This window comes from Panthera tigris, chromosome C2 (assembly GCF_018350195.1).
Source record: "Panthera tigris isolate Pti1 chromosome C2, P.tigris_Pti1_mat1.1, whole genome shotgun sequence".
Taxonomy (NCBI): Eukaryota; Metazoa; Chordata; class Mammalia; order Carnivora; family Felidae; genus Panthera; species Panthera tigris.
This window is the reverse complement of record NC_056668.1, coordinates 2732611-2746015: the sequence shown is the minus strand read 5'-3', so window position 1 is coordinate 2746015 and position 13405 is coordinate 2732611. Positions and strand designations below refer to the sequence as shown.

General features: G+C 44.5%; 1 protein-coding gene across 4 annotated transcripts in view; it reads right to left on the bottom strand.

Annotated features, from left to right (window-relative positions):
* The window catches only part of LOC102967336 (heat shock transcription factor 2 binding protein), a 92944-nt gene that overhangs the window by 34773 nt on the left and 44766 nt on the right, over positions 1–13405 (bottom strand). For 2 of the 4 annotated variants that reach the window (XM_042998859.1, XM_042998860.1), the window contains exon 8: positions 7051–7154. In XM_042998859.1, the coding sequence (XP_042854793.1) occupies positions 7051–7154 (104 nt within the window). Of the gene's footprint in view, positions 1–6530; positions 6819–7050; positions 7155–13405 lie in introns of those variants that run through there. The other 2 variants (XM_042998861.1, XM_042998862.1) reach the window with 2 other exon arrangements.

Sequence of the window (13405 nt, the reverse complement as noted above, 5' to 3'; positions counted from 1 at the left end):
AGCTCAGAGGAGCATTTAAAAAACTTTTTTTTTTACGTCTCACTCAACATTTTGACCGTTTTCAATAAGGAGAGTTGGTCTGGGATCTATCCCATCATACCGCTGGCTCCCCACTCATGCCCTGCAAGGAAGGACAGAAGGGAGATCTGTAGGAGGCTGCTGGGAATTCTTTAAATGAAAGATGATGGAGGCTCAAAGCCAGGTGGGGTTGGTAGACGGCGGTCAGATTCTGGACATATTTTGAAAGCGGAGCCATCGAGATCTCCTTACAGGTTGGATGTGGGTGTGAAAGGAAAAGGAGACAAGATTCACGATAAGGTTTTTAAAGGCCTGAGAAATCAAAATAGAGCTGTCATTAACAGAGACTGGGAAGGCCATGGCAAGAGGTCAGTGTGGGGAAAGATGAGGAATTTAGCCTGAACACGAGGAGTTTCGGTATCCATTAGACGTCTGCGGGGAGACGTCTGGCTGCCTGCCAGACAAGGTCCGCACGGAGAGGTCTGAATGTTTACTCCGATATCCACGTGGGGACACCAAGGAGGCAGGTGGACGTATGAGTACGGAGTTCAGGACAGAGGTCTGGGCTAAACATACAAACTTGGTGGGATTATCAGTGTCCCGCACTGCTTACACACACTAAATAAATGTAAGACAGAGGCAAGTGCCTTCCTAGTCAACATCGTACACACGGCCAGGAAACACAGCGCAGAAGAGTTACAAGCGTGATCAAGATACTAGTGTGCGCTCACAGTGACATAACCTGTGGTCATCATCCCGATACGTTCTGTCCTCACCAGCCGTTTACTAGCTCTCCATGCCAGCTCTGCAGCTTAAGAGGAATGTTGAGAATGTAGAGACGGCATGGGGAAAAGCCAGTCACAGAGGCGCACGGAGGGAAGGAAAATGCAATCCGACAGATGTTAAAGGAAACGAGGTTGTTTGGCGAGGGGTGATTCACAGCAACCGGTTCTATACTCTGGGTTGGGAAGTCCAGACACGTGCTAGCGACCTGCTACCTTTAGGTCAAAGGAAATAAAAGGAAGTGAGCTCTCGCTGCAGCACGAAAGACTTACCTGCGGCACAACGTATTTCACACCGACTCTGTGAGGTGTTGGCCCTGGCGCTGCTGCATTTTAATACACATTAAGACTCTTGAGGTAGGAATCTCCATTTTGCAGAACAGAAGAGCGGGATTCTAAAAGGTGAGGTGAATTCCCAAGTACAAAAGCTGCAATTCTAATCAAATGCATCCCAAGTCGACATTCTTCAAAATACATCAAATCTCCCAACAGGACAGCTGATAAAAGCAGGACCCTATTATTAAGAGAAGTAATGAAATCTCTTTTCCTAGATCTTCTAAAAACTACAACAGACTCTTATTTGTCTGGTGTATTTTCACAGAGCACATCTACCTAAAAGCAAAGGGATAGAACACGCCGGTTTTCAGGTTCTGTCCTAGCTCTAAGCAGTTACAAGAGCCTAGAGCTCTGACAGTCACACTAAATCCACTGAGCACCAAGCAGCATGGATTACTTTTCAGGGAACTATTTTTGTTCCTATTTTCCTATTCTATAATAAAATATAGAATAGAAAATATATTCACCTTCCTATCACATGCACCAGATTCTATAACAAATTTCAAGGTTTTTAAAAAATGTTTTTGATGTTTGTTTATTTTTGAGAGAGACAGAGCACCACCAGCAGGGGCGGGGCAGAGAGAGAGGGGGACACAGCATCCGAAGCGGGCTCCAGGCTCCGAGCTGTCAGCACAGAGTCCAATGTGGGACTTGAACCCACAAACCGTGAGATCATGACCTGAGCTGAAGTTGGACACTCAATCGACTGAGCCACCCAGGCACCCCAACAAATTTCAATTTTTAAGCTGAAGTAATTCCACAAATAATTCGAGGGTCAAACGTCCTGGGTTTACTAGACCTTGCCTTTGTTTGACTGTGATAACAGCTCTAAGATACCAGGCAAAATGACCTTGTAAAAGATTTATTAGGGTTTGGGTTGTGTCCACTGTGTCAAAAGAACAGTTGTCTTCACGGACAAGAAAGACTGATGCCACAGTGGGGAAAAGTGGCATTAAGGCAACTTCACCACGGTCCCCTACTGGACACAATCCAAAGTTTAAGCAGAACAGTCCATTCGGGTCAAAGAGCACCGTCTCCAGTGAGCATCAGGGCCACTCAGACTGCTCATGCCTAGAGAGCTGTATAAATTGAAGTCAGACCCAACAATTCTCTCTCAGCTGCAGACAATTTCTGGAGTACCATAGCTAAACAGGACCCTGTAGAACGTTTAAGGCCCTCCTTTGATAAGAAAGTAAACAGCGGACAGAAGGTGCTAGCTTAAAAAGAGAGGAGCATATGGTTTCAGGACCCCCCGTGTCCAAGGCCAAGCCCAGCCAGCTTACAGGCAGGTAAAGGCAGGGAGGCACCCAGAACCAGGCTGCCACGTCTGAGGTGCTTCTGCAAAGCAGTAGTCCAACATGGAGGCCAAGAGATGGGGTCTGGAGCCCACCTGTCAGGCTTTCCGCTCAGAGGCTATACAACCTTGAGCAAGTCACTTCGCCTTTATGTGCCTTTAGGTGCCTCATCTATAAAAGAGAAGTTACAGTATTTGCCTTATAATGGCATTTAGAGAATTAAATCTGTGAATATATGTAAAGCATTTACAACAGTGACTGCCACTCAGAAAGTATCTAGTTATTGTCTCCCTGTCACCACCTCCTCCCCCTCCAACTGGCATCGTGGGCATGATGCCCCCACGACAACTGGGCTGGATGGGCACCTGATAGGTCAGGTCCAGGACACATGCTGGAGTCCACAGCCCTTACTTAGTTCACACTCTCAAGAGAGTAAAAGCTGTCTGGTCAAGCATCCAACCCTGGGGGCTAGGAGTTATCACGCTGTACAAAACACAGCCCTTGAGACTATGGAAGTCTGGTGTTTTATCCTATTTGCCAGCTAGCGGCTCAGCAGGTTGTAGTTTCACGGGTGCTGGAAGGAGAGACTCGAAACTCCTGAGTCCAAGATAAAGGACTGCACTACTCACCAGCAACCGCCACATCCACACTTGGGCCAGTTCAGTGAGACACAATTCTACAGCGCCACGAACAGGCCATGGGTTGCCTTACACAGGAGGAACCCCAGATCTTTCATAATGGGTAGTAAGCCCACCTGACCTTTGCCCTAGAGGGAAGCATTACCCTTACTGCATGCTTGTAAACAAGCCCACCCTTGGCTCTGGAGATAGACAGCATCTCTACCTACTAAGGGTGCTCACTATGCAAGCATCCTTGCAAAAACAGCTAGGAACAAAGGAGGTCAGTTCCTCTATTCTTAAGATATAAAGAAACATGAGAGATCCCTGTTTCCAACAAAACTAAATAAATGGACATATGTACTATGTTCATGGACTGGAAGGCTCAATATTGCTAAAATGCCAATTCTCCCCAAATGAAAGGTCAATTCAGCACAACCCCGATAAAAATCCCAATAGGATTTGTTTTTGGTACAAAGTGACATGCTGATTTCTCAAATTATCTGGAAACACAAAGAACTTAGAAATAACGAAAAAAAAACTGAAAAATCAGAACAGTGTTGGAGGATTTACATTACCTGATGGAAGATTTATTATAGAGTATGATACTGGCATAAAGACAAAAATGGATCCACGGAACAGAATAGTAAGTCCAAAACCGCGCTCTCACATACGCTGTCATGTGATTTTCAACAAAGGTTCAGAGGCAATCTGGTGGAGAAAGGGGCCTTCACAACAAATGGCATTACACCAACCAAGCAGCCGTACAGAAAACAAGAACTGGGATTCTCACTTCCTGCCACATGCAAGTGTTATTCCAAAATGGATCACAGACCTAAATCTATAAAACTCAAAACTTTAGAACTATTAAAAGAAAACAAATTTAGGGGCACCTGGGTGGCTCAGTCAGTCGAGCATCCAACTTCAGCTCAGATCATGATCTCGCGGTTCATGAGTTCAAGCCCCCCCTCCCACATTGGGTTGGCTGCTGTCAACGCAGAGCCTGCCTCAGATCCTCTGTCCCCCTCTCTCTACCCTTCCCCTGCTTATGCTCTCAAAAATAAATAAAACATGAATACACGAAAAGCACAATTCATAAAAGAAAAAGAAGTTAAACCTCATCAAAATTAAGAACTTCCATTCTTTGAAAATGCTTTAAAGAAAATGAAAAGACAAGCCACAGACTGGGAGAAAATATTTGCAAACCACGTACTGACAAAGGATTTGTATCTAGAATATACAATGAACTCTCGATACTCAATTAAAACAACCCAATTTTTTTTAATGGGCAAAAGATATGAAACGATACGTTATCAGAGAAGATACATGGATGGGAAATTAGTACATGAAAAGGTGTTCAACATCGTTAGTCATAACAAAAGTGCAAATTAAGACCACAGTGAGGTGTCACTATCTAAAGTCTAAAGTTAAACAGAGAGACCAGCGAGCACTGACAAGGTTACGCAGCAGTTGACATACTGCTGGGGGGTGTGCAAAATGGTAGCATACACTTACCATACACCTAGACGTTCCACTCTTAGGTATTTACCCAAAAGAAATGAAAGCATATATCCATGCAAAGACATACTAGAATGTTCACAACAGTTTTATTTATAATAGCCGAAACCTAGAGACAACCCAAATGTCTATCAGCACCTGAATAAATAAAGCAACTGTAGTGCACCCACATCACAGGGCACTATTTAGCGATAAAAAGCAGCCAATTATCAGTCCACAATAACAACACGGATGGATCTCAAAATAATCATGTTGAATGAGAGAAGCCAGGCAAAACAGAATACAAGATGCAGGAATCCAGGAATATAAACTCATGGAAAATGAAAACTAATTTACAGTGCAAAAAGGTGGTGAATGAGTGGGAAGACAGGAGCAGAGGGATGGGAGGGAGGGACCACCAAGTGGTACAAGGTACCTTTTGGGGGTGATGGCCACGTTCACTATCTTTATTGTGGTGACAGGTGCATATTTACATCAAGACTTATCCATTGATTGCCTTAAACGTGTGTTTATTGCATGTCAATTATACCTCCAAACTGCCGTTACAAAAAAGAAGCATTCACCGGCAAGTGGCACTGAAGCTCCAGGGGAGATTGACGTAAGTTATGAAAAAATAAGGCAAGTCTATTTTTGCACACTTGAGTGAAATACGTACCTACTAAACACACAGTGTTAAAAGTTATGATGGTGGCGCCTGGATGGCTCAGTTGGTTAGGTGTCTGACTCTTGATTTCAGCTCAGGTCATGATCTCACACTTCGTGAGATTGAGCCCCATGTCAGGCTCCGTGCTGACAGTGTTGGAGCCTGCTTAGGATTCTCTGTCTCCCTCTCTCTCTCTCTCTCCCTCCTCCTCCCCCACCCGCTCCCACTTGGGTGCATGCACGTGCGCACTACCTCTCAAAATAAATAAAAGTTATGATGAACAGATTGGGACAGAATTGTGTTAACTTGGTGGTCAGACATTGGCCACAACATTTTTCTAGATGTGCCTCCTGAGGCAAGAGAAACAAAAGCAAAAATAAACTGTTGGACTTCATCAAAATAAAAAGCTTCTGCACAGCAAACCAAACCAATAAAATAAAAAAGTAACCTACAGAACAGAAGACATTCGCAAATGACATGTCTGATAAAGGGGGAGTATCAAAAATACACAACAGAACTTATAAAACTCAACACCCCAAAAAACAAATACTTCAATTTAAAAATAGGCAGAAGACAGGAACAGGCATTTCTCCCAAGAAGACATACAGATGGTTAACAGGTACACGAAAAGATGCTCAACGTCACTCATCGCCAGGAAAATGAAAATCAAAGCCACAATGAAATCCCACCTCTCGCCTGTCAGAATGGCTAAAACCAAAAACACAAGAAATAAGAGCTGTTGGTGAGGATGTGGAGAAAGGAGAACTCTCATGTACTATTTACTGGTGGGAATGCAAACTGGTGCAGCCGCTCTGGAAAACAGTATGGCGGTTCCTCAAAAAGTTAAAAGCAGATCTACCTATGACCCGGTAATCACACTACCGGTTATTTACCCAAAGAGTATGAAATCGCTAATTCCATTAGCGAAAGCATATATGCACCCCTACATAAACTGCAGCGTTATCTGTAGGAGCCAAATTATAGGAGCAGCCTGAGCGGTTTCATCTATTGATGAGTAGATAAAGAAGATGTGGCATACGTATAATGGAATACCACTCAGTCATAAAAAGCAATAAAATCTTGCCATTTGCAATGATATGATTGGATCTAGAGAGTATAATGGCATGTGAAATAAGCCAGTCAGAGAAAGCCAAGTACCATATGATTTCACTCACAATTAAGTGGAATTGAAGAAACAAACAAAGGGGAAAAATAGAGACAAACCAAGAAACAGACTCCTAACTATAGAGAACAAACTGGTGGTCACCCGAGGGGAGGTTGGTGGGGGGGAAAGATAGATGAAGGGAATCCAGAATACATTTATCATGAGGGGCAGTGAGTAACACAGAGAAATGTGGAATCGCTATATTATACAGCGGAAACGAATATAACACCGAACGTTAACTACACAAAGAGAGTAGACAGAGCTTTTATTTCAAAGAAAATAACAACCCCACATACGCATACTACGTATATAACTCCAGGGCTGCAATCTCCCTGATGTCTTTTTCCCCACGTTCTTTCCCTGACATTCGGAGCCGCAGACGACACACTCAGTGCTGTATTGCCCGCAGAGAAAGGGATGGGTGAACGCCCCTTGCCAGCTGTTCTAGAAGATCATTTTTCTTTGTGTCACAGAATCATAACTGAGAGCAATACTCCAGAAGCAGAACCAGAAATAACCTAGCACCCCACTGAGCTCTTCATAGTTTGAAAGCTTTCTTTGAAAAAATGCTAATACCCTTTGGCCCGCCATCCCAACCTTACAGCTTCCTCCAGCCACAGAGGGGCAGGCGCCCAGGCTGGACGAGAAGACGCACGGGGGAGCCCTCTCTCCTCACCACTCAGAAGCCACCAAAGCAGCGGGATGAAGCCCGGGCTCTCGCTGATGTACTTCAGGCCTTTCAGGTTGATGCTCACGTTGTACAGGGACATCAGCAGTAACCTGAAATGTAAAGAAGGCAGGTTGAGTTGATGCCCCACGTGGAGTCTCACCCCCAGCACACCTCCTGGTGAACACCGCAGGGGTCCCCCTCAACAGGCCGGGTGACAGGGGCCGGAAACGGGGTGTAGGCCTCCAGGACGCTACAGGAAAATGGGAAGCTCCGGCAACAGGGCCACATAAAACCACCTTCGCAAAGTGCACCTAATCAAGGGACACGACTGCAGAGAGGGTCCCACAGGAAACCTCAAGACCAGATTTATGCAGTCCTCTCTTTTATTACCAGTCCTGCATTTACACACAGGCAACCCTCAATTCACAAGCATACTGTGTGCCAACAGTTCAATTCAGCTGCTTACAATTGAATCCTATCTTCTCATTCAATGGAAATTATCCAGATGTCTGGGTAGCCCACTCAGGCCATACAAATGTGTTTAATCCACAGCATGAGGATGAAGAATGCCATAACCCCATTTCTAACACCGACAAGACAGTATCCAGAGTTAATCAGGATCTTAGAAGCTATCGTAAGAACTGACCACAACTGCTAAGTTAGAGTCTAATGAAAACTGGAAAACTGTCAGACAGATTTCTAGTAATACTGCAGAATACAGAGATCCCAAAACCTCACACCGCAAAGCAATTTAAAAGAAAAGAAAAGAAAAAACAAGCTACACAAAGATTTTGCAAGCCCCTGAAAGAATGGATGAGCTTGCAAGAAGTGAAGGGAAAATACCCCTGACCGGGAACTCGGTGAGAGTGCAAATTCAGGGAGGCGTGACGACAGATTCCAGAAGCACACAGCTATGGTGCAGCACAGTGGCTATGGGCAGCAGGACAGAAGGAAAGGTCTCAGACCCACGCGAGACAGGGACTCAGATCCCAGAGCCCTGCGGAAAACCAGAGAGAGTGAGCTGTCAAGCTGGGCATGAATCCACACTTTGTGGATGGCCTGAAAATCCACAAGCCAATAATTTTAAGACAAAGGAGAGCCGGGATAGAACCCTCAACCCGATCTTCAAAGAACTGCCCCAAATACAGTACCAACAAATGTGAGTCCATAACAAAAATCACAAAAGCCATGAGAAACGAGATGTCACAAGTGAGAGCACAAAGAACCAATGAGAGTCAGAATTTTTCTACAGAGAGAACTGGCACACCCTGGAAGTGTCAACCACAGAACAGAAAATGGGTATATTTAGTAGGTACAGAGAATACAAAAAGAGGGGCGCCTGGGGGGCTCAATCGGTTGAGCGTCCGACTTCGGCTCAGGTCACGATCCAACGGTTCGTGAGTTCGAGCCCCACATCGGGCTCTCTGTAGTCCGCACAGAGCCTGCTTCAGATCCTCTGTCCCCTCTCTCTCTCTGCCCCTCCCCCACTTGCACACATTCTCTCTCAGAAATAAAAATAAATATTAAGAAAAATACAAAAATAAATTTAAGAAACGAGATAAAGGAGCTATGGAGTATTACAAGTGGCCAGCCCATTCAAAGGAGGACCTAGAACTTACAAAAAGTGAAAGGGTAACAATCAAATGGTGAAACTCAAGGGAAACTGAGGCAGCGGCAAGGCTGGTAAGGAGAGGCCCCACACAGAGAGAGAGGAGGAGTTAAAGGAGCTACGGCAAGCAGAGCACAGGCGGGGAGGAGGGAGCATAGGCAGGCGGGGACTCGGCCCGGGACGCCGCCCGGGAGCACTACAGTGCAGGGCAAAACCTCCGTGGCCCCGGCCTCGGGGCCTCCACAAGGCAGCCCCGAAGAGGCCCCGTGAGCAGTAGGGGCTGGAAAACCAAGGACAGGGCCCCGAGTGTGTTGATCACCTCAGGGGAGCCGGAGTTTAAGAGTCAGGTAAAGCTAACCGCCTGCTAGGACAAACTCTTTCCCTTCAGGAAGAGATAACAGAACCCAGAGTCCACAAAGACAACCTGCAAAGTCCAGGGGACGCTGGAAGATTTACCCGGCAGGGTCCACTAGGGTGCAGAGAGAAGGCATTTCTTTGGTGCAAATGCAAGGGGTACCAAAACGGTCAGCAAACAAGATTTTTTTTTTTAACGTACTGTACGGCAAACTTTTAAAAAATCAAAACCACTGCAAAAACTCCGTAATAAGCAATACGTCAACATTTTAAATAAAGAAGGGATCAGTAACAGTGCCATGCCAAGACACATTGGAGCCTGAAGCAAAAGAAAATCAATAGCGATTCAGTCCATTAACAAGGGACTAATTAAATCAACTGTGGTACACGCTCACATGCACGCCACAGAAATGTTTACTACGGTTTTCTGTTAAAATAGTTGGTTTCTAAGCTCCGTGGCTTATTCATTTTTGCAGCCACACAGCCTGCTGCAGGGCCTGTAAGCACTCAGTTTGAATACGGAAAGGGCACCAACCCCCAGCGACTGAGAGCCCCAGCAGGGCCAAGCACGCAGAGACAAGGCGTTCTCTCCCCATATTCCCATGGGTGTTTGCAAAGTCAAAGTAATGCTACCAAGTTCAAGAAGACAACGCTAGACTAGCGCCCTCCAGGGCAGTGATGTTCAGTTCTCAGATGATGATCCTCTGCCTTCTCACGGGCCACAAAAGGAGCCAAACTTGCAAATCCTTTCAAGGTTTCCCGCGAACGTTTGCGCGTATCCAAAACCTATTCATTAGTAATCTATTTAATGAGTTACTAAGAGCTGTTCAAATGTCGGTATTCATGAGGAAAATTCAGCACTTTAACTAGAACTTTCTGAGGCCTCCAACCCAGGAATCTAAGAAGAGAGAAGTTCTTTTCTCAGATCACCAACACAGGTAGTCGGAATTCCTCGAAATTACACGTACCGTCCCCGCGTTTCCATATGCTACAACAGCACGGCCGAGTCACTGCTACAGAGGCCATGTGGCCCACAAAGCCTAAAGTATTTTCTCTCTGGCCCTTTACAGATAAAGTTTGTGACCCCTGCCTTAGAGAATGAAAATAAGCTAGCTAATCTTTTTTATTTTTTTTAAGCTAGCTAATCTTTAAACCTTAAAAGGCACAATCGGCATGTGAGTGACAGCTGGAATACAGGGCAAACCCAGGAAACACAGCCAGTTGAAACGCTCCATTGACTGCCATTTAAGGTGGCAAAAACGACTCACAAAATTGATAAATACCTTTAAAATTCGTATTTGGTCAAAATCAGCCATCCAGAGGCAGCTAAGATGGGAACAAAGTAATCGCAGTGATCTCATGTCATTGCCAGGCTGTATCTCACAGAAGACCGGAGACTTCTCCAAGGTCACACAGGACTCAGCAAACAACAAACTCAGAAAACCTTCTGTTCCAAGATTTCTATTCTAACCACAAATATTTTGTAAATAATGTATCAAGTTTCCAACTGCAAAGTCAAGAGAAACTGCACCATCGACTCTTCTGGCACTGAGGTATTAAAAGTAAATGTCATCTCCCAAACTGCTGTAGTACCGGGAGTCCGACTTCCCTCCAGTGACAAAAAAGGTAGGCGGATTCTGCTTCCTTCCACAAAGCTAAGCAGAAGATTCGTTACAAACAGATGCGAAGGCTCCAAAGGCTGGGAACTGCAGACACATCTGATATCGACAGAGAGAGGACTGAAACCCAGGCTACGTACGAGAGAGACACTGGCAAACCCACTCTTTCCGCCTAGCTTCCCCAGGCCGGGCTGCATAGATCGGCCTGATAAGAAGTCAGGAAGCCCTCCTGACAGTCTGACGGACAGGCTGAGTCATTACAAGTAAAGGTGACACTCCTGGATTACCTTACTCATCTTAAAAGAAATGACAACTGGAAGTAACAAAGACCAGAGACACCCAACACTTCAAAACAAGCCAACAACAAAAATAAACAAAAAGGCATAGCCTCAGGAAACAAAAGCCCCGACTGGTCATCTGGACTAAAACCAAAAGTAGCCAAATTAGCACCGTCAAGTAAAGCTAGGGAACGATGAGCAATAAAATGCTTATGAGACCGCACATATTAACCGAGAGAGGCAAACGGCAGAGCCTCACCACCATACTTCAGACGAAACAATGCACAGAAACTGGCAGTTTGAGGCCCACCAACATATACATATTTTTTGAAATCTCACTGAGCATTTGCCATGGGCCAACTGTAGGAGCAAGTACCTGTCCTAGTAAATATTTTTTAAGCTTTTACTTAAATCCCAGTTAACATGCAGCGTAGTATTAGTTTCAAGCGTACAATATAGTGATTCGACACCTCCATACATCGCCTGGTGCTCATCACAAGTGCCCCCCTTAAGCCCCATCACCTATCTCACCCATCCCCACCTCCCCTCTGGTGACCAGCAGTGTGCTGTCTACAATTAAGAGGCTGTTTCTTTCTTTGCCTCTCTTCTTTTCCCCTGTGCTGGTTTTGTTGCTTAAATTCCATACCTATAAGTGAGGTATGGTATTTGTCTTTCTCTGACTTATTTCACTTAGCATAATACTTTCTAGATCCAACCATGTTGTTGCAAATGGCAAGATTTCACTTTTTTAAGGCTGAATAATATTCCATCACACACACACACACATTTTTATTCATTCATCAATGGACATTTGGGCTGCTTTCCTAGCCTGGCTATTGTAAATAATGCTGCTATAGACGTTGAGATGCATGTACCCCTTTGAATCAGCATTTTTGTATCCTTTGGGTAAATACCCAGTAATACAATTGCTGGATCATAGGGTAGTTCTATTTTTAACTTTTTCAGGGAACCCCATACTGTTTTCCAGAGTGGCTACACCAGTTTGCATTTCCACCAACAGTGCGCAACACAAGGCTTCCCTTTTCCCCACATCCTTGACAATACTTGTTTCTTGTGCTGTTGATTTTCGCCATTCTGACAGGTGTAAGGTGGTAGCTCACTGCGGTTTTGGATTCCATCTCCCTGATGATGAGTGACGCTGAGCATCTATCCATGCGTCTGTTGGCCATCTGGATGTCTTCTTTGGAGAAACACCTGTTCGTGTCTTCTGCCCATTTTTTACTTGGATTGTTTTTTGGGTGGTAAGTTCTATTAGTTCTTTTTATATTTTGGATACTAACCCTTTATCAGACAGGTCATTTGCAAATATCTTCTCCCATTCAGCAGGTTGCCTTTCAGTTTTGTTGGTTTCCTTTGCTGTGCAGAAGATTTTCATCTTGACAAAGTCCCAATAGTTTACTTTTGCTTTTGTTTCCCTTGCCTCTGGTGAAATATCTAGAAAGTAGTTGCTACCACTGATGTCAAAGACCTCACTGACTGCATTCTCCTCTGGGATTTTGATGGTTTCCTGTCTCACATTTAGGTCTTTCATCCATTTTTAATTTATTTTGTGTCTGGTGTAAGAAAGTGGTCCAGTTTCATTCTTTTGCATGTCGCTGTCTAGTTTTCCCAACACCATTTACTGAAGAGACTGTCTTTTTTTTCCGTTGGATATTCTTTCCTGCTCTGTCAAAGATTAATTGACCATATAGTTGTGGGTTCATTTCTGTTCCATTGATCTATGTGTCTATGTTTGTGCCAGTACCATATTGTGTTGATAACTACAGCTTTGTAATATAACTTGAAATCTGGAAATGCGATGCCTCCAGCTTTGCTTTCCTTCTTTGAGGTCACTGTGGCTAGTCAGGGTCTTTTGTGGTTCCATACACATTTTAGGATTGTTTGGTTGTTTCTTTCTTCCAATAAGTACAGTAATTAAATACATAATCTGCTTTTTTAGATTCTGCGCCCCCTTATCAAGTTAGAACCTACAAATCAGCGTATGTAACCCTAACCAAATGTCTACAGATTAATTTTTACCTACTGTGTAGCATTAAAGGCCCGGTAAAGATAGAAAGAACGATACAATACCCACCTCCCTGGTTAAGAAAAAAAAATCTTATCACCACAGTCAAATCCCCTTTGTGAACTCTGTCTAAATGCATACCTTACCTCCATTTGTCCCACGACACAGCCACGCACTTTTAGACATTTTCACAGCACACGCGCAGAGCCCGACAATCCCATCTTCCGTGTCTGTATCGGTGGCAGCATACCGTGCCGTAATATTCCACACCACAGTGAGATGTTTGTCCACATTGACTTGAATAGTATTTTCACGTGAATTAATCACACTCTACCTATTCTGTAGCTGACAAAGGTTTAGATCATTCCTAGTACGTGCTATTACAAATGCAGATGCCATGACATTTCTGCACTAGTGTCCTAGTGTTTACAGCTAAAACTTTTTCTGGAGTATGTGCGCAAAAGGGGATTACCTG